At 37.2% G+C, this 26,098-nt stretch overlaps 1 protein-coding gene across 4 annotated transcripts; it reads right to left on the bottom strand.

The window, feature by feature from the left end:
• Positions 1 to 2,576: 2,576 nt before the first annotated feature.
• VIP (vasoactive intestinal peptide) lies at positions 2,577 to 11,244 on the bottom strand. Of its 4 annotated transcripts, none has more exons than XM_005884716.2 (8): positions 11,006 to 11,244; positions 10,861 to 10,890; positions 9,695 to 9,809; positions 7,898 to 8,020; positions 6,840 to 6,944; positions 5,966 to 6,097; positions 5,073 to 5,161; positions 2,577 to 3,408 (listed from the first exon to the last, which is right to left on the bottom strand). In XM_005884716.2, exons 3-7 carry the CDS (start codon positions 9,799 to 9,801, stop codon positions 5,116 to 5,118), a joined length of 513 nt encoding a protein of 170 aa, XP_005884778.1. In that variant the 5' UTR covers positions 9,802 to 9,809; positions 10,861 to 10,890; positions 11,006 to 11,244; the 3' UTR covers positions 2,577 to 3,408; positions 5,073 to 5,115. The 4 variants fall into 4 exon arrangements, with proteins under 4 accessions (XP_005884778.1, XP_005884779.1, XP_005884781.1 ...); XM_005884717.2 differs by having other exon boundaries at positions 9,695 to 9,803; XM_005884719.2 differs by lacking the exon at positions 10,861 to 10,890.
• Between the last annotated feature and the right edge of the window lie 14,854 nt (positions 11,245 to 26,098).

The following is a 26,098-nucleotide window of genomic DNA, read 5'->3' as shown; positions in this document are numbered from 1 at the left end:
CTACAGCTGTGCTCCCACTGACAGGGGAATAGAACTCCAGGAACTCTGTGTGAGGTCTGGCTCAGATGGGCGGGACACAGTGCAGTTCAGTGCTGAGGCAGGTAGTTCAGTGCAGGCTTCTCCCTGAAGTGCATTTTGTGTGTCAGGCCCCTGTGTAGAAATGGCTGCTGGAGTCTGTTTTTGTGTGTGCCTGTTTTGTTTTGTGCAGTTTTAAAAATATATATTCTTACCAATTTCAGGAGAGAGAGAGAGAAACATCAATGGTGAGAGAGAATCATCAATCAGCTAGCTCCTGCATGCCCCACACTGGGAATCCAGCCCACAACCAAGGCATGTGCCCTGACTGGGAATCCAACCATGACCTTTCGGTTCATAGGTCCAAGCTAAACCACTGAGCCACACCGGGTGGGCTTTTTGTTGTTTATAATTTGAGCCCAGTTAAGCCACCAGGAGCCCTTCTTGTCCTGTATCCTCTTTCTCAGGGTCTACAGGGGCAAAGGCCATGCTCACAGACAAGGTAAAGAAAAGCAAAATTCAGCTCAGGGGAAGGGTCTGTAGAATACCCAGCAGTGGCTGGGTCTCAGAGCTAGAGTTTTGAAAGCCAGGAGATAGGGAGGATGTGAGTACTCAAGAGAGCGAGGCAGAATGGGACCTATGTGATCTATGTGGCCTAACTCTTCATAACCTCTCTGGCTTTCTCTCTTAGATTGTATCTTCATCATTCCTTGCACTTCAGCTAAATTAGCCTCTTCTCTGCTCCTTGAAAATATGAGGTAAGCCCCAAACCAAGGGCTTTTGCATCTGGAAATTCTGCTGTCTAGAACGATGTTTACATAGAGACTCCCAGCTGATTTCTTTCTGGGCTTTCCTCAAATTCATCTCGTGAGGTCTTCTCTAGGAACCTCATCTAAAGTTTCAACCTTTCATTTCAACACTCACTATCCTCTTTCCCTGCATTAATTTCCTTCTTAGCACTTATCCCTTTCTAACACAACATGTATTTTCCTTAACTATTTTGTTTATCATCTGTTTCCCTCAGTAGAATATAAGCTCTCTGGGGGCAGGAATTCCTGTATGCTTGGTTCACTGTTATATCATGAGAGCCAAGAACAGTGCTGGGCACATAGCCCGTTCCTAATAAATACTAGTTGAAGAAACCAATAAGTGAGCATTATTTTACATAGTAGCCACTATAAACCTCTTAAAGATGCTTTCTTCCTTGAAAGAACTACACACTTTCCTATTTTTCTGCTATGTTACTAGCTTCTTCTTTCACTCCCTTTTACTCCATTTGTTCCTCAACATGCCAGATACTTAATGTTGGAGTGTCTCAGTGTTATGGGTTGGATTATGTCCCCCCAATCCTAACCCTCAGTACCTCAAAATGTGACCTTATTTAGAGATAGGGTCTTACAGAGGTAAAAACGTTAAAATGAAGTCATTAGCATGGGCTTTAATCTAATACAGCTAGTATCTTTCTAAAAAGGAAAAATTGGGGGCACACATACACACACACACACACACACACACACACACACAACACCATGTGAATGTCAACAAAGAAATCAAGGTAATTCCTCTATGAGCCAAACATGACTAGGAAACTATCAGAAATCAGAAAGATCAGATTCTCCCTCATAGTCCTCAGAAAGAACCAACTCTGCAAACCCCCTGAACTCAGACTTCTACCTCCAGAACTGAGACAATACATTTTTTGTCCTTCAATCCCTGAGTCTGGTATGTTGTCATAACAGTCCTGGTAAATGAACACACCAGGGATCCGGTGTTGAGATTCTTTTATAGTTACACTAGAGGCCCAGCACACGAAATCGTGCACGGGTAGGGTCCCTAGGCCTAGCCTGCGATCAGGGCCATCTTCTGCCCATTCGCCAGTCCCCAGTCCCATCCCGCTGCCGACACCAACCCCAGTTCCCCATTCACCATCTGGTGATCTACCAGAGCCTGTGGGCTGGGGGGAGGGACCAAGATGTTGGCTATTCTACCCACTCTCCAATCCTGAGTCCCACCCCACCACCGACACCCACCCCAGTTCCCCATGGTTCCCCATTTGCCATCTGGCGATTGGAGCCTGAGGGCTGATGGGAGGGACCGAGAGGTGGTCAATGAACCTCATAACGACTGGTTGATCAGTCGTTATGTTTGTTACACCATTATGGCCGCTGGCCTTTTATTATATAGGATTTGGTCCTTGATCTCATGACCTGTGCCTTTAAATCTCTTTTATATACTGAAGTCCACCAACAGTTTACCTCTAGCCCAGCATCTCCTCAGGACTCCTAACATATATCTTTAAAATGCCTAAATCTAAACTCCTTTTGCTCTGGAACCTCCCTCCTCCGGTCTTTTTCATCTCAGTTAATAGCAACACCATCCTTCAAGTTGCTCAGGTGATCTACCTTGGGAACATTCTGGGCTTTTCTCTTTCATATCTCACACAAAGTCAAACATAATTCTACCTCTAACATCACAAAAACTATCTGGCTGGCACTTTTAGTGCTTAAATGAGTTACTACTACTATATCCTTTAAAAACTCAAAACGACAGAAATTGTTTGCAATGATAATCAGATACCTTTATTTTCTACGTTTAATTTCTTACAATCATTTTGGAAAAATAGTTGTGTCTCCAAATGTACTTTCACTGACAGAAGCTGGTATGACCAAAACATTCTTTGAAGGATTTTGGGGAAAAAGTACTTAGCACTGGAAAACAAGTTTACATTTTACACATACTTTACACGAGATTAAAGGCGCGGTCCAATGTCAGAAGTAGAGGCCATTCCCCTTCATTGAATAAATAGATCAGAAGAGAGCCTTTGGCATTAGAGATCTAAATTTATGAGATTTTAATCCAGTTTAAAATAAAGGTTGCCTAAAATATGAAAATGCATTACATTTTTAAAACATCTGTTTTGAAGAATGACTTTTTAACTTGGTTGGTATCCTCTTAGACATTTTGAGGTTTACTTAGCATAGCGTTCTATCTGCTTACCATTCAAATTTGGACACAATGATTATCTGGTGTACTATGTGAATAGTTGAGGAGGCTCTATAAATAAATAGATCAATTTTGCTCAATTACTACCCTTCCATAAAGCCTCTTATAATTGGAATTAACCTACTATTTTCTTATCATTTAATATGTTTTTGTTAGAAAGGGTACACAGCATATGAAATTACAGGATTTCCAGGAGTTAAAGACAAATTTAAGAACTCTTAAATAATATTTGCAATGTAAACAACACAGTTATTACATTAGCTTAAAATAAGTCACAACATTCACAACACAGTATTTTATTTGGTCTCAATATTGAAGATGTTTTCTTGAATTACTACTTATGTAGAGCTCAAAATGTAATTATATCATCTATCATTTTTCTTCAAGAATCTGAAAAGGAAAGAATTGATATGTAAGCATAAAAGTATTTTCATTGACAGCATCTTAATTTCACTCCCTTATCCACTCATTTAATAAACATCTATTTCTCTTTGCCCCTTGTCAATAGTCTGTGACAAGGGATCATGTTGTGGGAAATCAGGAGCACATCTTTCAAAGGACAGATTGTTAGAAATGACACAGGGATGGGAAGGGGCCCTGTGGTCAGTCAATCATTTGTAATTTTCACCAATGGCTGACCCACAAGATTTGTTGTGAAAAAGAATTTGTCCAAAACTGCACATTAAAAAAAAAAGAATGGAAGATATAATCTCATCAATAATCTTACAATTTAAAAAAGACACAGTGAATAGTCCTCTTCTATGTGTTAGTGCCTGCTGTGCTGTATAATGGAATGGAGAGGCCTGCTTCTTATCAACAGTTTTTCAAGAAGCCATATGGGATGACCTCTCTTTTTTGAGCAAAGGAACTCATTTCTCTGAACTATCCATCTATGACCATGAACAGACATGCGCCACACCCCTGACCATGCATGTCCCTTAGAAGTGAAGGGTAATCAGTGGACAAAGTCACCAGTTGTGCAGGTGTCTTTGCAGACACCCTGCCCACTACTGAGGACGCTCATGAAAACCAGGACTGAAGTAAAACAATAAATTATAGTCATTCTGATCTTGGGTCTCCTTTAATCTCCTTGACCCCTCCAGGGTCGTAGTCTAGCCTACCTTCATGTTTTAGAAATAAAGCTTTATTGTAACCCAGATACTCCCATTCATTTTACATATTATCTGTGGCCAATTTTCTGCTACAGTAACAGACATATTTTTGAAAGAAACTATATAGACCACAAAACCAAAAATATTTACTCCATAGGCTTTAGTGAAAAATTTTGTTAATCTCGAATGCTGATGATGTAAAATTTCTTCAAGCACTTGCCAAATATTGTAAATACATTTTAGGAGCTAATATAAGCATTAATGTACTCAGGAAAAATGTATGCCTTGTATCTACGTGTACATAAAAGTATCTGTGTTAACAAGCTTTTTATATAGCAAAGAAAAAACCTATTTGTGTTTTCTCTACTCAAAAATTATTTTACAGTGAATACTACTGGAGGCATAGTACACTTACTTTATAGGTGAAAGAAGCTGAACTTGACTTTTGCTGCCTGAAGCTGGCTACGTTTCAGGGAATACAACTAGACCCAAAGTACATTGTATTTTCACAATAACAAACCTTGCTGTAATTTGGGGGCATCTCCCTGTCCTTAAATAAGATGCTAGCAGTCAATCGTGGAATGAAACCTTAAATTAATAACAGCAGCCTGGCTGGATGCTTGATAAGAACACCAGTTTTTCTCATTAGTGTGAGTCAGTCTCTGCTGTTTTAAATCTTGTCAGAGGGTAGGAATATGTCTGGGTAAACTAGAAGATACAAAACTGTTTACTTATTGTGATTTTTCTCTGTTATGCAATCAGAACCCTGCATGAATTTTAAGCTGATTACTGGCCCATGGTTCACTTCTGGTAGGAGTGTCATTCTTACAGGATGTCTCACTGGGAACAAGTCTAGGATATCTCTTACCAAGCGGCTCTTACCTCCTGAAATAGCTGGATAATTGCTTTAAGAATATGATAAGAATGCACAGATATACGCACCATTTGGGACGTTTTCACCAGCTTTCCTCAAAGACCTTTTCCATCAGTTTTCTAGCTCTTCAAAAAAGTCAGGGTATTCTCCCTCAGCGCTGTACAGCAGAAATAGAAAATTGTGCATGTTAAGGCTCTTGGAGAAGAAAGCATCTAAATAAATAATATTGTGTTACCTATGCTATTCTCTGTCCCCTGTAAAGTGCTCTGGGGGCTAAATAATTATCTCTCAGTTTAGTTCTTACCGGTGAATGATTTTTTTTTAAAGTGTCTAAAATCAATCCTACACAATTACAATCTGGTGGGCAAAGAAAGTCATCGTGTATGGCCTCATCCAGCCAGGGTCGTCCTTAAAACTCACTTTCTAACCAAAAATAATTGGAATAAAAAGAGAGCACCCCACTCCCTATATACTGTGCTCCAATAGCTACACACCCAGACAGACTCGGGCTTCACTGAACGTCAGAAGACAAAATAACTCAGAGCTTAATTTGATAAAATAAGGGAGTTGAAATGCTAATACAGGGAGTTCCATGTGATGCCAAATTGCTAGAGGACTGGGATTTCCATAGTTAAAAACCAGCATTTTTGTTAAAACTTGCTTCCAGATTCAAAACAGATGCCGCTATAGTCATCAGTTTTAAACCTGGAGACACAATAGAATCAACCAGGGAGCTCTGAAGAAATCCGTATATCTAGAGCTATATCCATAAAGGCACTAATTCCTGGCAATGGGTTTGGGTAGGGCTGTGTCCAGGGTTGTCTGATGGCAGCCAAGGTTGAGAATTACTGCTTCAGAGTATAGATACTGAGATAGAGGGATGGGGAAAGCTCCCTTCTGTAGCTTCTATTCTAAAAGTGATTTATAAGTTCACATCTTAGCAAGTTGTCTGTTTCTTTACCTCCTCTTCCCATTCAGGATTGAGTTCAAGTATTTCTTCACAGCCATTTGTTTCCGAAGGCGGGTATAGTTGTCAGTGAAGACTGCATCCGAGTGGCGTTTGATTGGCCCCTGGCCTTCTGAGATGTCACTGCTAAGAAATGTGATGGAAATAGAACCAAAGCTTTTTAGCAAGAAATGATAAATACACCACCATTCCCATTTTTCTTGGTGTCAAATAAAAATGAATTCTAACACCCAACTCATTTTCTATGACAAAAAATACATAGAAAAAAAATATACCTAAGCCTAAGGATAGGAGAGTGAGAAATAATCCAATACATGTTGGCACTTACTGGGAGTGTTTAAGACTAAGTGAGCAAATATTTTATCAAATCATAGAGGGATATTTAAAGTTGTTTTCTGCCACTGGGAGTAAATTAATGCTTCTTGAGGAGCTGTGTCATCTAAATAGTGTCATTTAAAGATTCAACTATTGGTCATTTAAAGAAAGAATCTTCCAATGCTTGGTTTGAGCAGGAAGTTAAAACACAACTACTATGATTAACCTTAACATTTGCTTCAATCTATCCTATGTGTTATTTATTTTTTACTGTGTCTACTTCAATTTGATTGCAGATTTACAAATGTTTTCTCCTAAAGGAAAATAAGTGTGTCTAGAGCCAGTGACAACTTTACTAGTAAGCCTTATTTCTTTAATCCATGGGACTGGTATATTTTATTGAAGAATATGAATTATTTTTCAATTAAATTAAATATGATCAAAGTTATAAATGTGCAACAAAATTAGTAAATTATTAACAGTGCAAATATAATTTGCAGATTTAAAAAATCATAATGTGTTTGATAAAATAGTAATAATAAATTATCTTTACCCAACTCGTTTTCCAACAAGAGAATCAAGGTATTTTTTGGCAGAAAGCTGACCCAAGAGTCTACTATAGTCACTGGTGAAAACTCCATCAGCATGTCTGGTATTTCTAAAACAAGAAAGAAACGATAGCCATTATTTTAAAAATGATTTTCTAAAATATTATTTTGGCTCAATCAATAAGAAAGAAATTCATAAACTTATGAAAGCTTCTTATAAAAATTAAGTCCCAAAGGAGATTTTCTAATAATTGGATTAGATTTCCTGATTTCCTAATTTCCTAATAAGCTATATTTTTTCAGCCCCAAATTTTGAAAAGCAAGGAAATTAGCTTTTGTAGAAGTATATCTCAACATTAAATAATGTTCCCTGATAGAATCTATAAAACAAATTCTTCTCTAAGAAATATTGGTAGGAAAAATATAATATTTAAATTAGTTTCCGTTTATTTATGGCACTTCATTTCTCCTACCCTTAATAATGATAGATATAAGGGGAAACAATCCTGATTGTAACCCCTATTACATCTTTTGCTATTTCTTCTGCCAATATTTGGAAACAAAATCCTTTGAAAGAGAGGGGCTTAGGTCTATCAACCAACTTTTCTGTTCAAATGAGGAAGCTTCTATTCTTTGTCTTCAGTGGAGATCTATACTGTCTGTACTTCAATGCTGCTCTTGACAAGTGTCTCTGTGAATGTAGCTTTTACTATTAGACATCTTTTCTTTTTGTAGACATGAAACTTTTGCCTTAGAAATTCCTCTATCCTGAAATCCTAAATGGGAAAGTTTTCCTAGAATCGGTGCAATTTCTGATGTTGGAGTTTTGTGCAACAGAATGCAAGTGAGTGGTTAGTTCACACTGGCTTGTTCCATGTTACAGCCTCTGCATGCAAGTCATGTACAGGGGCACACGCTGCCATAAATGTGGCTGGATGAAGCCATGACATGTGGAAACATGCACTGTTACACTGTAGAAATGCCTTCATGGAGACACAAAAATAAAACACTTATAACTCAAAATTGTGTTTTCTAAAATACTGCTTCATGAAAGTGAACTCACCTGGACGCATCATAATAGGGTGTGTCATTTTCAGCTAATACATTTTGCAGGATGTCAGTGTCTGCTTTTAATGAAGCTTGGTCAGGTTCATTTTCTCCTTCATAGGGTATTCTGTCACCCAACCTATCAGGGGAAAGTACAGTAGAAATATAATACATTATTTTATCAGAAGTTTATGCTTATACAATTATTTTAAATAAGATACCCAAAATTTTGGGAAGTATTGCCTATTCACAAAATATGTATAGTATATCTGATTTAATGGCTTCAGTGGTTTATGAGAGTGTAAATAATAAAATTTTATTTATCCCATAAAATAAATACCATCCCACTTTTACAAGCTGTATGCATCAGGTGTGAGAGCTACTCAGTTCCATCCTATCAGAACATTAAGTAAAGTACACTTCCTTGGTAATAATATCTTCAGGTTGCAAAGTTAAATATCATAAGCACTTAGAAAAAAAACCTTAATATTCAGTATGAAAACGGGGAGCAAATTGTATGTTTATTGATGTTTAGTATCATTTCATGTGATATGTTTCTCTGTATTGATCACGTCCAAAGAATCTCTACATCTCTGAATACTTACTCAAATTTCATGAATTCTGTGGGGCCTCTGGTTTCTAATCTCATGCAGTAACGTGTTTTAATAAAGGATGTAAAGTGCTTCACTGAAAAACTAAGAATAGCCATTCCTATACACGGAATATTACTACACTGCATAAATGCATACACATTTGGAACACCAGCACACTATTAAAATTCTATGTATGTATGTTTTCTCTGTTAGGGTAAGACTCTAAGGAATTTGTTGGCTCCTGGGCACTTGTGTATCTTTTGGTGATGTGGTAGCTGGTAGTCAGGAACAAGCAGTCCTCTTTGAGAATGAAGCCTAGTAATCAATGCCAACTTCAGCATTCTTGCGATTGTTCATCTGTAGTGATATAACCACTCAGTCAGAATCATTCCATTTAGTTGTCAAAGCAGCAGAGATCTGGCTTTAAGCAGACCTTGTGAAGAACAAGAGTTAGTGCCTGTATATAGTGCCCGTAGGTATAGGACCAGAGGAAAGTTTAAGCTAATGTAGTGTTAATTTACCATTTATTTCTTTAAACATGAATTTATTTTACTTCAGATAAAGCTTTAAATGAGCTGTGTTATAATCTATGAACTTAAAATATGAAATACCACAAGGAGAACAGTAAAAACTAAGGATTTTTAAACATCAAAACCACATATGTTAAAATTTACTCATTGGGCAAGAAGATCTCAGTAGATCAATTATTCCACAATTCTTAATAATAGCAAATTAATTCTGCATAGATAGATCTCTCCAACATGCTTCTATATATGTTTTTATAATCAACTACTAAACTTATGATTATTTACTGACTGATCTTAAAAATGAACTAAAATGAGGCATGCCACGAAAGTTCTATTTTCCCATCAGATACTGATCTGAACTGAGATGCTGTATGAAAGCTCATTCCTTATCTAAAGCTGCTTTTGAATGAATGGAAAGTCAAATTCTCCTTCCACCTCGTTTGGAAATGTGAACTATCCTATCCATAAGACTAGCCCCTAACGCTCTCTCTCATGCCCTGAGAGTGCTGCTGGGGCTCAGACTAACCATGGGGACCCGATGTTGAAAAAGCTTGCTTAACACATCAGCCAGGTATTTAATCTTTAAATGAATAATATGTAATTTTTGAAAGTTTGAGTTGTCCAAAACCCCAGAGAGAAAGTTCCCATTTAGATGAAGGAATGTTCAACTGTCTGCACTGAAAGAGAACTTACCTCAGAGCAGAAGGTGCTCCGAAAAGAGGCCACGCCAATGTTTGTGAGAAGAGCACGCTGAACAGGAGCATGAGCAGGAGGAGCCGGGGCGCCCTTCTGGATTCCATCTCTGCACCTCGAAAGGGGGAGTCACATCAGACTTCCCATCCACAGACCTCACCTGCTCGGTGATTCTGAGTGCCCAGCAAATGCTGAAGACTCTTGCACAGAGTTCGGAAAAAGTCTTTTTCATCTTATAGTAACCAATAAACTGTGATAGTTATTACTTTTTAAATGAAGAGGATTTCTCTTGGTGACGGGCACTTGAATAAAAATCAGGATCCTTTTGAGCTACTGCCTATCTTTCATACTTGGCCCACGTATACATTGACTGGCTCACTCTTATCCTGCTGGAAATAGCCCTGGGGACCATCTTCTATTACAAAATGGTAGCATCCGATTTTAGTATCCTCTCTAACTGCAAAAAGATGATTATTTTTTCCTACTTTATGATTCTGCATCTGATTAATATAAAACTAGGTTATTATACATTTAATAATGAACATGTACATATAAATATGTATATATAACAGTATAAAATGATTTTGTATATACATATTTTCTTCTTTTAATTGTAGATGTTACTGGTCACGTACTTCCTTAAGCCTGAACTTGAACAATTTAACACAATTACTGGTGAAAATTGATTCCCCCCCCCCTCAAAAAAAATTTAAAGCACATATCACCATTGACCTAATTTTTGCCACAGAAAAAAAATATATTAAAAACACTGTGTGGTTTTAACATTTAATCAACTTACACATTTTATTTCTAAATGGTTTCTAGATAGAAACTAAAGACTTCATGGCCTATTCTCTTGCTCTCTATAAAAACCACAGGATTTTTATTTAAAATAAAGAGGAAAATAAATGCTTCCTAGGTTCACATAACCAACATATGACAGAAAAAGAACAGAACTTAAAAACAAGTCTAAAACTTCCAAAACAAATGTACCCACTGAACCCTTCAGTCAAAAATTTATATACAAGCAAAAAGAAACCCCTACTTGTATGCATTATTTAAAAAAATAGTATTGAATAAAATGGCAAGCAGGAAAACCATCCATTAAACAAAAGAATTCAGAAAATTCATGCATACGTGAGAAATTGAGGCATTTCTATCCTTACCAGGTGACTGAGAAACTTCTCTTTTTGTTGCTATAAAGAAAGAAAACTGTAAAAAAAATTTTCCAGAGAGAAAAAAATTCAATCTACCCTGATAAAAGTTCTAGCAGCAGAGAGGGAGTAAAAGAAAGCTATAGTTGTCACTTACCTTGCCTGGGAGTGTTCTGTTCCACAGACTGTTGGAGCTGTCTCAGGTGCTGCAGTCCCGAGTCCAAGAAAGGCTGTACCAGTCAGAGTTGAACCTGAACTTGTACTGGCTAAGGGTTATTGCCAACAGCTGCTTTCACTCTACCCTGACCAGCATTTCAAAGCCCATCATTTTATAGGGCTTGTACTCAGGGCTGAGCAATCACAAAACTCTGAAAGACGTCACAGCAGCTCTCCCACAGGATGAATAGGGCTTGGAATTCTTATCTAATTTCTGATTTATATAAATATATAGTGAGCATCTTCATGACGTGAAAGAGAGGAAATTTACTTTTCTTTAAACAAAAATAGCTATCAAGTTGAATGTGAAATAGAGTAATCTTTAATTAGCAGTAATGATGTAAGCAAATGAATTTGCGTTATAGTCAGGGAGATTGAGGTTCTTTCAGAAAATAAGAATTTTATGTCCAGGAATAGATTTTAAAAGCAACAAACACTTATGGTCATTTTGCTTACAAATGTATAATTTTATTTTATTACAAAGCATCAATTCTTCTAAAGCCTTTATTTTATTTTTATGCTATTCGTGTAGATCCTGATTCATATATTCTTTCTTAGTATCCTTCCTCATTGTTAAAGCATCTAAAACTAATTTTTTATCTTCCATTGTAATAATTTCTTTATGTTGAAACTTCATGTTAATCTCACTATAAAAGTTTCATAAAGGCTCCAGGCTGGGGTAATACACACTCTGTAGTAGAAGGTGGTAGTACCACTGCTGTGTGACATTTCTATAGAATGTCATCCTTCCCAATGCACTCTCTCACACATAATCTCAAATTATTTAAAAACTAAATTATCAGACTGTCTACCTCAAGGAATTCAATATTTCTTCTTTTTCAAAATTTTTACTCATCATTTTTATAAATATTTGCACTGTGCAGAATTACCGTGTTTCTCTCCCATTCTCCAACACACACCCACATCCACACCAACTTTTGAACATCTCCAACTCAATCACTTGAAGGTGGTTTCAAAGAACTAGTTGGAAAGCATGGAGAGAGTACTGTGCTTTGATACACACTTAATTTCTATCTGTGGGTTTTTAATTCACAGTAGTTTAGTTTTACATTTAACCACAGTTCAAGATTAAAAAAATAAATAAATACAGCCACATGAACATCCTTCCTTGTATTTTTTAAAACTACCAGTGCCTGTATTCTTTTACATTTTTGTTCTTAAGTTCCTCATGGGAGAATGACTCTAAAGCCATGTTCTTTCTTATACTTTAAGATTTTAGTATCCGTTTGCTTTGTTCAAAGTCAGACTGATTCAGTAAAAGAATATCCTGCTATGCTAATCATACTTTCTAATCCAGTTACAAGAAAAATTAAATGAATTAAATTTCAAAATGGCTGGAAATTTGTTTCCCAGTTGACAGCTCTGACTTAAACCAGAGTTCCTGTGGCTTAATACCAGGAAATCATTTTTACCTGATTATTACCAACAAGAGGTTGAAATGATTCTCATATGGAATTTTTTATCCTTAGATCTTTGTCACCCAGTTCTCAGTGAAGCAATGTTATTTAAGAACATCAACAGCAAAGTAAGTTGGTTGTGAGTTACAGAAAAACTGATGCTGAGTGATAAGTAGAAAATTCTGAAAGAAAAAGGATAGAAAAGTGATTGTTATCTCATCAAAGGAAGTATTTAACATTAACAGAAAGTAACTATAGAAGATTTTTCTAATGGTAAAAACAGTTTCTCCCATTATAATAATAAAACACAAAAATAAAGAGAAATAATTCATTTTTTACCTCAAGATGAAAAGAAAACAAAGAACTGTATTTTTTCCTATGAATATACCCTGGAAAGCAAAATTAAATTTTAAAATGGAATCATAGCACCATCTGCAGGTTCAAAGAGTTAATCTGCAGATATTTTTTTAAGTGTTTCTCCTCTTTTTATTCAAAGAAAAGGATGCAAACCAGAGATCCTTTAACCAGACCCATTATGGATGCTTCCAGAAAAATAAGCATAAGAAAAATACGTAGTTGAATTTATTATAAATACTTTACTATGAAACTCAGTAAATACAAAAATATAAATGTGAATTTACTGTTTAAATCTGCTTTTCCCCAACTTTGACATATCTTTCAATATTTTTCACACATCTTTAACAAAACTTACTTTCTAGCTTGAGGCTTCTTAGTAAAGGGCTGTTTATAAGAACTATCATTTGTTCATTCTGCCAGAACAAAGCTCCAAGATTCTTCTTGTACAGATAAATACACCAGAGACATTAAGTAATGTTTGCAAGCTCACACTGGGGTTAATTACAAATTAGGATTGAAAGCGCAATCATCTGATCTTCATTTAACTTATTTTTTGTTAAGAACTAGTGGTTTACTATACCTATTGTTATCATTGTTGATGCTAACAGGTCAGGTAAGGACAACAAAAGCACATAAAAATATTGACATCTTCCCTCTCCCTTTCTCATCAACAAGACCAAGGACAGAGAAATAGAATTTTCACTCTAACCCCAAACTTACTGAATATAGGGAAATGTAGTGAAAGGGATTTTCAAACTCAGGAGTCAGACAGAAACCCAGATTCACCATTTCTTCCTCAGTACAAAGAGATAATAGAGGATCTTTAGCCTATATAATAAAAGCCTAATATGCTAAGTGTCCAGTCGGCCGATCAGCCATTCAACCACACAAAGCATAATATGCTAATGATATACTAAGGCTGCTCAACCGCTCGCTATGACCTACACTGACCACCAGGGAGCCGACAGTTGACTGGTAGGTCAGCTTGCTGCTGGGGTCCAATCAATTGGGACTGAATGAGACGGGCTGGACACGCCCTGGAGCCCTCCCACAGTTCCTCCTCAACTGGCCAACCTCCCGCATCCCTCCCCAGCCCTGATCATGTACTGGTGGGGTCCCTCGGCCTGGCCTGTGCTCTCTCTCAATCCGGGACCCCTTGAGGGATGTCGGAGAGTCAGTTTCAGCCCAATCCCACAGGCCCGGTTGTGGGACCCCACTGGTGCACAAATTCATGCACCGGGCCTCTAGTTGCTATTATAGATGAAATGCCTTAGGGTGCTCTTTGGCCTCTTTGAATGACAGCTCTGTCTGCCTTACATCCTAACTCACACTCAGCCTGATATCTATCCACTTCCCTAGAGGTGCCAACAGCTTCCTGTTGAGGCTTTTCCATGGGTCTTTTGCCACCTCATTGGTTCTTAACATATTTTTAACTCTCTTCTATTAACCTGTGGAGGCGGATGTTTGTGTCCAGCTGGGTCTCTAACTCTTATTCTTCAACCCAAATCATACTTCTAAGAATATCTGGAGATATTTCATTTTAAAATTTAGTAGTTTTAGATAGATGGGCTGCTCATTTCTAAAGTTTTAAGTTTTTTAATTAAAATTGTGAGATTCCATCAAATAATCATGGAAACTTGGAGGAAGGTCATTCTAGCCTTGGCCACTATGTCAGATTGGTGAGCAATTGGTTTTTGAAGATTGTGGCTAAAACACAAACTGGAAGCCCATGCAGACACTTGATGCTACTCAAGTCCCTCCAGGAAAGGAGGCTGGATCCATTGCTAATACATGTCAGGAGGAAAGGTCAATGTGCTGGCAGATGCCAAACATCAAACCTTGATCCAGTCTTTGCAGGGAGTAGCAGGATGGCCCTGGGGAAGGAGATCTGAGGCAATTGCACCCTCCACCTCCCCAGGGCTCCTGGCGCCTGGTCGTCAGGGAAGAATGCCTCACTGTCTAGGAAACAGGAGATGTGGCTATTTGATAAACTGTTTTTTTGTGTATTTTTTTCTTAATCATTGTTCTAATATCCTGTATCTGTACTCATTTTACTGTCCTTCCCAGTCTGGGAGACTAATGTTCTATCTGATTCATAACACCATGACATTTAGCTAGAAAGAATGTACGAAAATTTAGTCCTGCTACTTTGTTTGGAGAAATTATAACAACTCACTGTTCAAATGAGCCACCTGACTTCCAATGAGCAGCAGAGTTGGGATTGGGACTCTTCTTTCTCTCTACAACTTCACTGGTTTTTGCTGGGTTATGAAGCCAGCAAGTCCAACCTAGTCTTAGTATAGGATGTTTTTTGCCTAAAATTTCCCCCAATTTTATCTTTTTAAAAAAATTCTTTATTGTTTAAAGTATTACATATAGTATTACATATGTCTCCTTTTCCCCCCATTGACCTCTCCCTGGCCCCCCCTCCCCCTCTCAGCACATGCCCTCGGCCCCCCTAGTGTCTGTGTCCATTGGTTATGCTTATATACATGCATACAAGTCCTTTGGTTGATCTCTTACTCCCCACTCCCTCCCCTGCCCACCCTCTGAAGTTGACGGTCTGTTCGATGCTTCTCTGTCTTTAGATCTCAATTTTATCTTTTAAAAATCTTCTCAGACATATTGATTGTTTCTCTGGAGCTAAGATTTATTAAATAGTAACTAGGCTGCTTCTTAGTCCCTTAAAACAAATACTATGTATACAGCAGCCCTCTGGTTGATGTTTGATTAGTATATTGGTGTATTTTAATTTGCATAAACATTTTTCAAGCAAGTAAGATTCTTACAAAAACCAATATATTTTCACAAAGGAAAAGGAAATATTTTCTAAAATGGGAACGGCTCCTAATTCCTTTGGAATGTCTTCTCTCACCCTCTAGATTTGCTTTTTAGGACTTTATCTGTATCTTTGTTTCATAGCATTTTCTTCACTGCAGTTAAATGACTAGTTAATTTAATTTAACTGAATCTTATGCATCACCTGGTACATTATAAGTGTCCCCCAAATACTTGCTGATCAGAATGAAATGAATGATTTAAATGAGAAAAATGGAAAGGTTCTTATATTTTTTCATCAGGTTTTATTTAATCTTAATGTTGAATTTCCTCTATTTCTAAAGCTGAAGCAAAAAGAAAAAAAAACCTAGATGTTATTTTCTCCATCTTTATCAAGAAAAACATGCAATATAGAAAAGTTAATTACTTGGTACAATATTATCCCTCTGATGAGTAGAGAATCCAATATTTGAAGTCCATTAATGACTAATGAAATTCTAAAGCCTCTAATGAAAATCCAGAAACTTGTCAAGGAATTTTCAAATATTTATTTGAAAAATAAAAATTACAAAATTAAGGAAAGTTAACAAAATATTTATAATTCCATAGCTGTCTTTATCCCCCTTAACATAAGGCCCCTAGGATTATTTTGTCTCTTATGTTTTCTTATATTCCATTACAAATAAAGATGCACTGTATATCTTCATGAATATAGCTTTATTACTTCCCCTAAATAATTTCATTCCAATAAATTCCTGGAGTAAAATTGCTACGTCAATTCTGCTGTAACCAGTTGTAAAGTTGGCTGGAGAAATTTGAGAGTGAAGACTAATAAACCACTTAACTGAACTCTCTTAATTATGTACAAATGAAACAATACTTCCTACACTTAGAGAGTAACTGACTAAAAGGAGATGTCCAGCTATTAGCTTCTCTCAATAGTGGAACCTTAAATAAAATGCTCACTATGCAAATGCTTTTAATCTCTCAGTAATCAGGATAGTCTTTCTTTCATATTAATTTAGCTTTTTAATGATTGAATAGTATTTTGAGTGAAGTAGATACATTGCTCTTTTACTAGACACAAGCAATGGAAAGGAAATAGTTTTATAAGCAAATAGCAAAATTGTATTATTGAACTTGGAGGAAGTCTGGCTTAGTGGCTAAAATGTACACTCTGGAGTTATACAGACTTGATTTGAATACTACCTCCACCATTTGCATACAATGTAAGATCTCAAGCAAGTTATTCAATCTTTCTGAGATATATATTTACATACATGTGAATATATAGATAGTACATTTATATATGTATGTATATAGGTATATCTTTATAAATTAGTACTGCATATGTATTTTATAAAGAAAAATACATTAAGATGAATATGTTTACAATATACTTATAAACATGTTTTTCTCAATATATAAAATATTAATTTATGTATGCACACACACATACATACAAGATGCATAATACTTTTTATACCATGATCTAGCCAAGACCTTGAGAAACTGCTATCCTGACAATTGCCAGAGAGAAAACCTGTAATTTATTTATGGTTAACAACCCCATTCAGCAAGTTATCTCATTCAGTTACAGAGGAATCCATTTTGCGAGCCATTTATCTTAGCATATTGTTCCAGGAAAGTGCATTGCTCAAAGCCAATCTATGGATGATTTATTCAACTTCTCTTTTGTAATGTTCAAGATAAGCTTTTGAGTACACCTGCCTTAAACATACTCGTGTTAAACTTATCAACACACTATATATAAAGTTTTAAATTTATTTTATTTGGAACATACTCAGAATCATTTTTTAATAAAATCCTTATCTGTCCCAGGAATACTCCCAGGGCTTAGCTGCAATCATATATGAAATAGATTTCTCTACCGATTATTCCTCAATCAGCACAACTTTCATAACTGGAGGTCAAGCTTTCCCAGTGAGCTGAGTGGTACAGCATATATCTTCTCTCTTTAGTGGGCAGACAGAATTTTTTCATTCTAAGTAGGCAGAGAGAACAGTCTCAAAACTCATGTTTTTTAAAAGCTCATGAAGAAAATTATTCATCATGGATGTGAGGTCTCTTTATTTCTACAAATCAGTGGTTCTCAATCTTTCCTGAATCCAAAGGGCCTTCTGATACAAGGTACAAACCCTGTCCTCAAAAAAATACATCCGTGGCCATGCATGACCGCTAATGTACACAATTTAAAGCAGTCCTGGAACTCTTCTTTCAAAGTTTATCAACTCCACTTGGGTTCTTGAAACTGGTTACAAAGGTTTGCTCAAGGTCCTCCAAAAATCTCTGAGGCACACAGTGCTGCTTACCTCCATGATACTAAGGCATTTGCCCCAATAGGTTTATTTTTACTGGTTATTTTTTTGATGATAACAACCGACTAAATTCCCATAATACTCCTGGCTTTAATTATCCTAAGCCTACTGCTGGGGATACTGTAATGAGTGTTTTGCTCATTACATCCCACAGGATCCTGTTCAGTATAAACTTCAAATTGGAAATGACTGAGATGCTCCTGGATGAAGGATTTGCCTTTATCTTATGAGGACTTGAATGATCTATCTGTTCATATTCCTTTCTTTAACTTCACAATCAGAATATTAAGAGATGTATCTGTGGCCCTTTGCTGGTGAGAATTTAGTGTGTAAGACTTTTTTTTTGAGCACTAACCTGGTTGCTGGCTCCACTTCATTTCCTCTTGGCCGTAACTTTATCATCTACTTCTTATTTATGATATCTTGGTTGGCAACCCTTTTATAAATACTAAGTAACAAGGCAAAGAAGAAAGAAAGAAAAGATGGAATAAAAGATTACAAAGAAAGAAAAGGTTTTGGAGTTTTTTTTGTAGTTATACTCCTTATATTCAATTTCTTTCAAAACAGGCAATTAAATATTTAACTTTAATTTACATTTTAAAGACTTTAAGCATGTAAAATAAAACTGCTAAAGGTAATAGAAATTACCTTTTTTGTTAGTCCATGTGTTCCATTGTTGGTTGCAAAAGCTCAATTGCCAAAACTTTTCATCTTTTTTAGCTATAAGAAATTTTTACATTGTTTCTCTTTGAAACTTTCAAATATATAGAAGAATAAAGAAAATGGTATCATGAATGCTTATGAACCCATCACCTAGGTATTAAAACGGTTAATATTTTTCCATATTAGCTTCTTTCAGTTTCCCTCTGTTAAAGTATTTTAGAGTGAATAACAGACACAAAAGAAACAAGGCCTCCCCACTCTATGCAAAGTCGGTATGGAAAGGCAAAGAGAACAGATTTTGGAAGGTAGAAAACAGAGAAAGCTACACACTAAGTAACGTATCCACAATGACTTAGGGGGAGAGCACGCATTTGTAGGGGGGCAAACAAGTCTTTCCCTAGGGAACCCACTTTCATGAGATGATTAGATGGACTTTGGTTTTGCATCTGTCACTTGGTGAATAATGCTCCGTCTTCAGAATGTTCCCTGTCAGCCATTTCATACACATATGATGACGCTATTGCAAGTGCAGTCCCATCATTCCTGAAGGCAAGTGATGTGATGCCGGGGAGGTATTGATGAAACTGGCACAGTCGCTTTTTATTTTAATAGATCCTAAATATTTACAAATCCATCAGAACCACCTGTGGCAGATGTATTGTGGCAAAATGGCATTGACTGGGTAAATCTGCTTATTTTCTTTTAGTCTGGAAGCCATACTCCTTTTTTCTGTCCCTCTGGGCCTGGGTCCAAGCACTCAAATGCCACTTGGCCTTCAACAGAACTTAGCCTACTGGTTTGGAAATGTCATATGCAGCCATTCCAGAATTGTAGCTTTGACCCCAGAGCTGCTGCAAGTAGCCCATGTTCCTTAAGCCCTCCATTAAAACTGCAGGCTGCCAGATGCTGAGAGGGTATGCGATACCTTTTCAGGCTGGGACCAGGTCCCGGCATTACAAGGAGTCTGGGAACCCACAATTTAGCTGTCTGATCCCAACTCCCAGTAACTGTCACATTCACTTCTGAACAGTATTCATCACATTGACAGGAGCACCATGGATTTCAACAAGACTCTTTTTTACATTTTTTATTGAATTTATTGGGGGTGATATTGGTTAATAAATTTATAGGTTTCAAGTGTACAACTCTATAGTACATCATCTTTATATTGTATTGTGTGTTCATCACCCAAAATTAAGTCTCCTTCCATCACCATTTATCTCCTCTTTATCCTCTTATACCTCCACCCACCCTTCCCCTTTTCCTCTGGTAATAACCATACTGTTGTCTGTGTCTATGAGTTTTTTTCTTAATCCATTAACCATTTACACCCAGCACCACATATTCTTGATCCATGTTCAATCATGTAGTTTCTTTTTATAAAAAATATAATTTTATTGATTTCAGAGAGAGAGAAAAAAACATCAATGATGAGAGACAATCATTGATCAGCTGCCTCCTGCATGCCCCACAGTGGGGATCAAGCCTGCAACCTAAGCATATAGCTCGACTGGGAATCGAACGGTGACCTCCCAGTTCATAGATTTATGCACAACCACTGAGCCACACTGGCAGGGCCCAATCGTCTGCATGCCCCACAGTGGGGATCAAGCCTGCAACCTGAGCATATGGCTCGACTGGGAATCGAACGGTGACTTCCCAGTTTATAGATTGATGCACAACCACTGAGCCACACTAACAGGGCCCAATCATGGATTTTCAATGGATGGTCTAATGCCCTGCTCCAGGCCTGTGTTCAGTTGTAGAATGAACCATTCAGGGCAGCATTGGTGTGCTGGTCCTGAGCCACATGTAGTTGGCCAGGACACTGTGGTGTCCATGGATGTGTCCCAGGAAAAGACCAACAGGAACTGGTGTTAGGGTTCAACTTCACTGAAGAGATCCATCCTCTGGGGGCTGGCTCATTTTTAAATCATTAGAACCACTCACCTTGGACTCCTCTCAGAAGCAACTTTGCCACTCTGGCTGCCTCCTTGCTTCCCTCAGAAATTAGAATAGCTCTCCTCTCAGGTTTTAGTATGCATCTCTGAAAAGTAAACACCTGTTTTTACATAATCACAATAACATTTTTCACACCTAACAGAATTCATAATACTCTCCCAATAGTTAATACCTAGTCTACCCTCAAATTTCCAGTTATCCTATCGCCCCAAAATAGTTTTATAACTGTCAAAACTTCTTAACCTTAACATGTATGAAGTAAGCATACTCAAAGTTTCCCTTTACCTCGATTTAGCCACGTTGTTTACCTCTGAATGCCAACATGCATGGGTATAGCTAAATGATTAGTAAAAATAAAGTGTTGCAATATATCATACCATGATCCCATTTAGTAGCAAGAGTTAATCATAGACTATTTAAATCATTAATAAAAATTATCTTCCAGGAAAATTTCAACTTTCAATATTTTTATAAAATAAAATGTTATTTGTTATGAAATATCCAAAGGTTCTATTAATTAAAAATAATATGAATTGGTTTTTAAATATGGGCCCACTGTACCTAAAAGCTTACTTATTTACAATATTTATACCTTTGAAAGAAAGAAAAGCTCTTCTGGTTCTTTCAACAATGATAAACATTGCTACATTTTTAGCATTTGATTATGTTCTCTGCCTCCCTTTTAGAAAACTGGATTCTATGCTAATTTACACTGTTCTTTGTATAATTTTCTGTTCCTGTTGAACATAGTGATAGTCTTTTATATGCTTTAGAAATATTAGAGATAAATTTCTTTTTAAAGATGTTCTTTCAGCAGCATTACCTCATAAGCATTGCCTAATTGTATAAAGCATCTGTAGATCAGGGATCTGGCAAATGTTGTTTTATTTTTAAAAACAAATTTCCAGTAAATCCAGTTTTCAGTTTACACTTATAAAGTCAAAACGTCAAGATGTCTCAAAAACAGTACATTAAATTACAAGTGAACTTTCCAGATTTGATTTGGTAAAGATAGCACAGTATTCAACGAGACTGTGTGTCTACAGTATGCCTGAGTGAGCAATCAAAGATCACACAGGAACATACTGTCAAAGGCCAGACCCACACCACTTATGCAAATACCTTGAGGTGGAATTGGCCTAATAGAATAAAACTTTTTTTTTCCTCAAAAATGTCAAAGCATGTGGGAAATGTTACTGAAGTGTCTCCTTTAATGAGAATTTCAGTGAGGAATACACTGTGGAAAAGCAAGTATTTAGGGGTAAGGCAGAGGTCAAAAAAGTCACGACACGCAGAACCATGTCTCATTTCTATACCACTCAGGCGAATGGAAGTGTCTAAATAAAGACTGAAATTATGTCAAGCAACACATCTGATCTTGATGTGTATCACACATGAGCATTTCTCCACTCCAAGACCTTTATGGAAGGGATTTGAATAATAAATTACACTTGTCCAGAAGGAACAGATTTAATGAAGTGGGAGATTTATTCTGGAGAGTTGGAATACTGAAAGCTTTGGAATATATGATCCAGATTTTTAACTTGAGATATAATGTGGGAGTTTTTTTTATCCATCAGTAGGTATTACACTTTCTGGTTTCATGAGAGGTGCATGGTTGAGGAAGGGTAAGCCATTAAAATCACTTAATTCCTTCTAAAGGATAATCTTCACGCCTGCCTGTCATTTATATCACAAGAAAAGTACAACCAGGAGAAATCACTACCGTATTCTAGTGGAGAACTGATGGGCTCTCAGATTCTAATTTTTAGGAACGATGCACTTTATGCCGGTAGATGTTTATAGCATGATTATCTAAACACCAAGATATCAATCAGCAGAAGCCCTGCCGGAACGATGGAATAAGAACCTCTGGAAATGTTCTCCTTCATAAAGACAATGAGAACCCTGGCAAAAAAAAATCTCTCTGACATTTTCAGTACTCTGGAAATTAACCAAAGATTTGTAACAACCCAGGAGCATTTGTTCAAGAAAAACAACAGAATCTTGATAAGGACAATGGGCCCTGTGGCATTTTAACTTGCCTATTCTTAGTTGTTCTTGGCAGCTGCGGCTCGAGAGCCACATGTGGCTCTTTGGCCCCTTGAGTGTGGCCACGAAGTTTCAATCGCACTGTATGTGCGCGCTCACACATGGTATTTTGTGGAAGAGCCACACTCAAGTGGTCGCAGTTTGCCGACCACTGAGCTAGACAGTAATTAGAGTGGTAAAAACATAGTTTACTGAGAAAAACAATTACAGTAGGGGAAAACAGTCCTCAGTGTAGAAACTGTTTCAATTCTGAATACAATAAGGAAAAGTGAGAATTTATAGCCAAAGACTCAAATAGAGTGAAACTCAATTAAGGGACGATGACTAACAGTAAGCATCAGAGGTAAAGAGGGATTCTGACTAAATTGGTCTAACACGATTCTTACCAAAGGCAGGCCAGGGAGATCAGACATCAGCTGGGAAGATGGTGGAGGATAAGGAACCTGATTAGATATCAAGAGTTATCAGATAGCCCTAACTGGTTTGGCTCAGTGGATAGAGCGTCAGCCTGTGGACTCAAGGGTCCCAGGTTCGATTCCAGTCAAGGGCATGTACCTTGGTTGTGGGCACATCCCCAGTAGGGCGTGTGCAGGAGGCCGCTGAATCAATGTTTCTCTCTCATCGATGTTTCTAACTCTCTATCCCTCTCCCTTCCTCTCTCTAAAAAATCAATAAAATATATTTTTTTTAAAAAAGAGTTATCAGATAGTGCCTGACTGGTGTGGCTCAGTGGTTGAGTGTTGACCTATGAAGGGAGGTCATGATTTAATTCCAGGTCAGGGCACATGCCTGGGTTGTGGCCTCCATCCGCACTGGAGGGCATGCAGGAGGCAGCCAGTCAATGATTCTCTCTCATCATTGATGTTTGTTTCTCTCTCTCCCTCCCCTTTCCTCTCTGAAATCAATAAAAATATATAATTTTTTAAAAAAGAGTCATCAGATAGCAAGGATGGAGTATTATAGTTAAACTTAGCAGGATTCTTGCTAAAAGTGAATAATGCAGAGACAAACATGGGGGCTGAGAAGTTAGGGCCTATTTGAGAAAAGACTTCAGGGGGGTTAGAGTGGAGTTTGGTCAAGAAGAGAGTCTTTGTCACTTTAGAGCTTCTCAAAAAGCCATCATGCCCAAGGAATAGTCACTGTTTAACCTGACTGGCAGCTCCTGGAAACCCCATTCACAGAGTGTGCCCTCATATCACCTCATTCAAAGGTCACTTAGACCTAACCTTAACCCTACGCCTGCCTACCCCTAGCCTTAACTTAACCCTAACCCTAACACTAACACTAACCACTGTTTGGTCCTTTGTTTCAATTAGGGACAACTCTGAAGGAACTTTCTAGCTCTCTCTATAGGATTGGCTGATGTCTCTTTTGGACATGCCACTCATTTTAACCTCTTCTTCCCAATACTGTCCCCTCACTCAATCACGGATATTCCTTGCTGAGAGCTCCCCAACCCCATCAAAATTTCTGCACACAAATGACCATTTCAGAGTCTGTTTTCAAGGGCCCCAACTTAAAATAGTAGTAATAATACCAGAGAAGAGAGATTTTTAAACAATAAAATCACTAAGAAGGCAAAAAGGAAATGTATAGTATTAATTGAAAAGGGGGAATTTTTCTCCATTTTGATAAACAGGAAGGAGGGGAAGAGAACAGGTGGGGAAACTTTGACAGAGAGTCACAGTAAGACTGTGCCACATGGAAGAATTATTCCCCTAAGAAAATTAGAGTGTTAGGTAAGCAAAAATGGAAATATGTGTGAGCCAAGCAAGACAAAAACTTGTCCCCTACCTACCAGTGGAATTTAGGAGCACAAAAATAAATCAGAAAGATCTGGAAACCAGAGAGCCAGATAACTATGGAAAAAACAGAAGATTCTCTCTCTGTCTTCCCACTGAATACCTTTACTCCAAGACCCCCAGGAACATTTGGTCATTTGTTACTCACCAGCTGCCAGCCCTACTTCCTCCTATCTTCTTTGTAATCAATAACGCAATTTAAGTATCCGCCCTCCACTCTCTGCTCTTAGCTAAGCTGGAGCTTACCTACAAAGCCTGATTTTTGTTGTTGTACACATCACTATGTTGTACAACTGAAACTTAATACAATTTTATATGTCAATTATATCTTAATAAAAAAAACTTTTTAAATAAATAATATTTTCCAGATGCATTAATTCATTGAAAAATCCTGTTCCATTTATTGGTGATGTCACCCTTTTTTAAAAATACATGTTTATATAAGATAAAGTTTGTGTCTCAGGAATAGATAAAGGAGGTCTAGATTGGGTTCAAAGGCCAAAATAAATGGGAGGTACGCAAAGTTATTCAATAAATAACCCATTAAGCAAAATTAACATCAGTTTAATTTTGTTTCATAAAAATATTAAACATTTCAAATAAAAAATACAACTAAAACAGTCTGCAGGTTGTGCTTTAATTTCACATTTCAGACATTGCACAATATTTACAAGACACTCATTTTGATTGTGAGATATAAAACAGTTTTTACTCCCAACATAAAATCTGTTTAACTTCTCATGTTAAACAATAAGAATGACATACATGCAAGATAGCTTTGTTACTAAGTTAATGATCCCTTGAAATTTTATGTGGCTATATGACGATTGCTAAATGTGTTAAACACACACACACACACACACACACACACACAACAACAACAACAACAACAAAAAACTTAGAACAAATTGGTTATCCTGTGAGCTTTTTTTCTTTCTTTCCTTCTTTTCTTTCTGGTATATTGCATTAAAGAGAACCTATCTATAGACATCATTAATAATAATTGTCCTTAAGGAACAATATAAATATAAGCTAAATAAAAATAATAAAGAAAATGCTATGTAAAAAATCTTATTATCTAAAAATCATTGCAATCTTAAGCCAGATGTAGTCACTAGTAGCTGGGACCACTGCATTGCAGAAAGTAAAATGAGAGTACGTTTTTCTTCACCAAAAGTCCCAACGTTCATAGGAGCAAACAAACAGTGACATAAGCAAAATATTCACTGTGTCAGAAATAAAGCACAGACCTTTAGAGTCATTATCCAGTGAACTTGTGTCCTTAAATGAAAAAGGGCAGCCACAGGCATCTGGCCCCTGAAGTTCTCTGGTACCCACATTTGGGGTGTACCTTTCTTTAAGAAGATGGCCGTCTGTGGAAGTGAACTCCTTAAATAACTGCCTGCAGTTATGGCATGGTTTAATCTATAGATATAAAAGCCTAATATGCTAAGTGTCCAACCGTTTGACCATTCAACCGGTCGCTATGATGTGCACTGACCATCAGGGGGCAGATGCTCCAACCAGTAGGTTAGCTTGCTGCTGGGGTCTGACTAATTGGGACTGGGCAAAACGGGCCAGACATGCTCTGGAGCCCTCCTGTGGTTCCTCCCAGTCTGGCCAACCTCCTGCAGTCCCTCCCTGGCCTCTAAAATAGTTCTTC

This window comes from Myotis brandtii, unplaced genomic scaffold (genome assembly GCF_000412655.1).
Source record: "Myotis brandtii unplaced genomic scaffold, ASM41265v1 scaffold847, whole genome shotgun sequence".
NCBI lineage: Eukaryota > Metazoa > Chordata > Mammalia > Chiroptera > Vespertilionidae > Myotis > Myotis brandtii.
This window is presented reverse-complemented; position numbering and strand designations above follow the sequence as displayed.

Bases quoted from the DNA above. Each gene is read 5' to 3' on its own strand.
- VIP (XM_005884716.2), bottom strand. From the start codon at position 9,801: ATGGAATCCAGAAGGGCGCCCCGGCTCCTCCTGCTCATGCTCCTGTTC. The intron at 8,021-9,694 runs GTAAGTTCTCTT...TTCCCCTGATAG, and splicing joins GGAGCACCTTCTGCTCTGAG to GTTGGGTGACAGAATACCCT. The intron at 6,945-7,897 runs GTGAGTTCACTT...TTCTTGTTTTAG, and splicing joins CCCTATTATGATGCGTCCAG to AAATACCAGACATGCTGATG.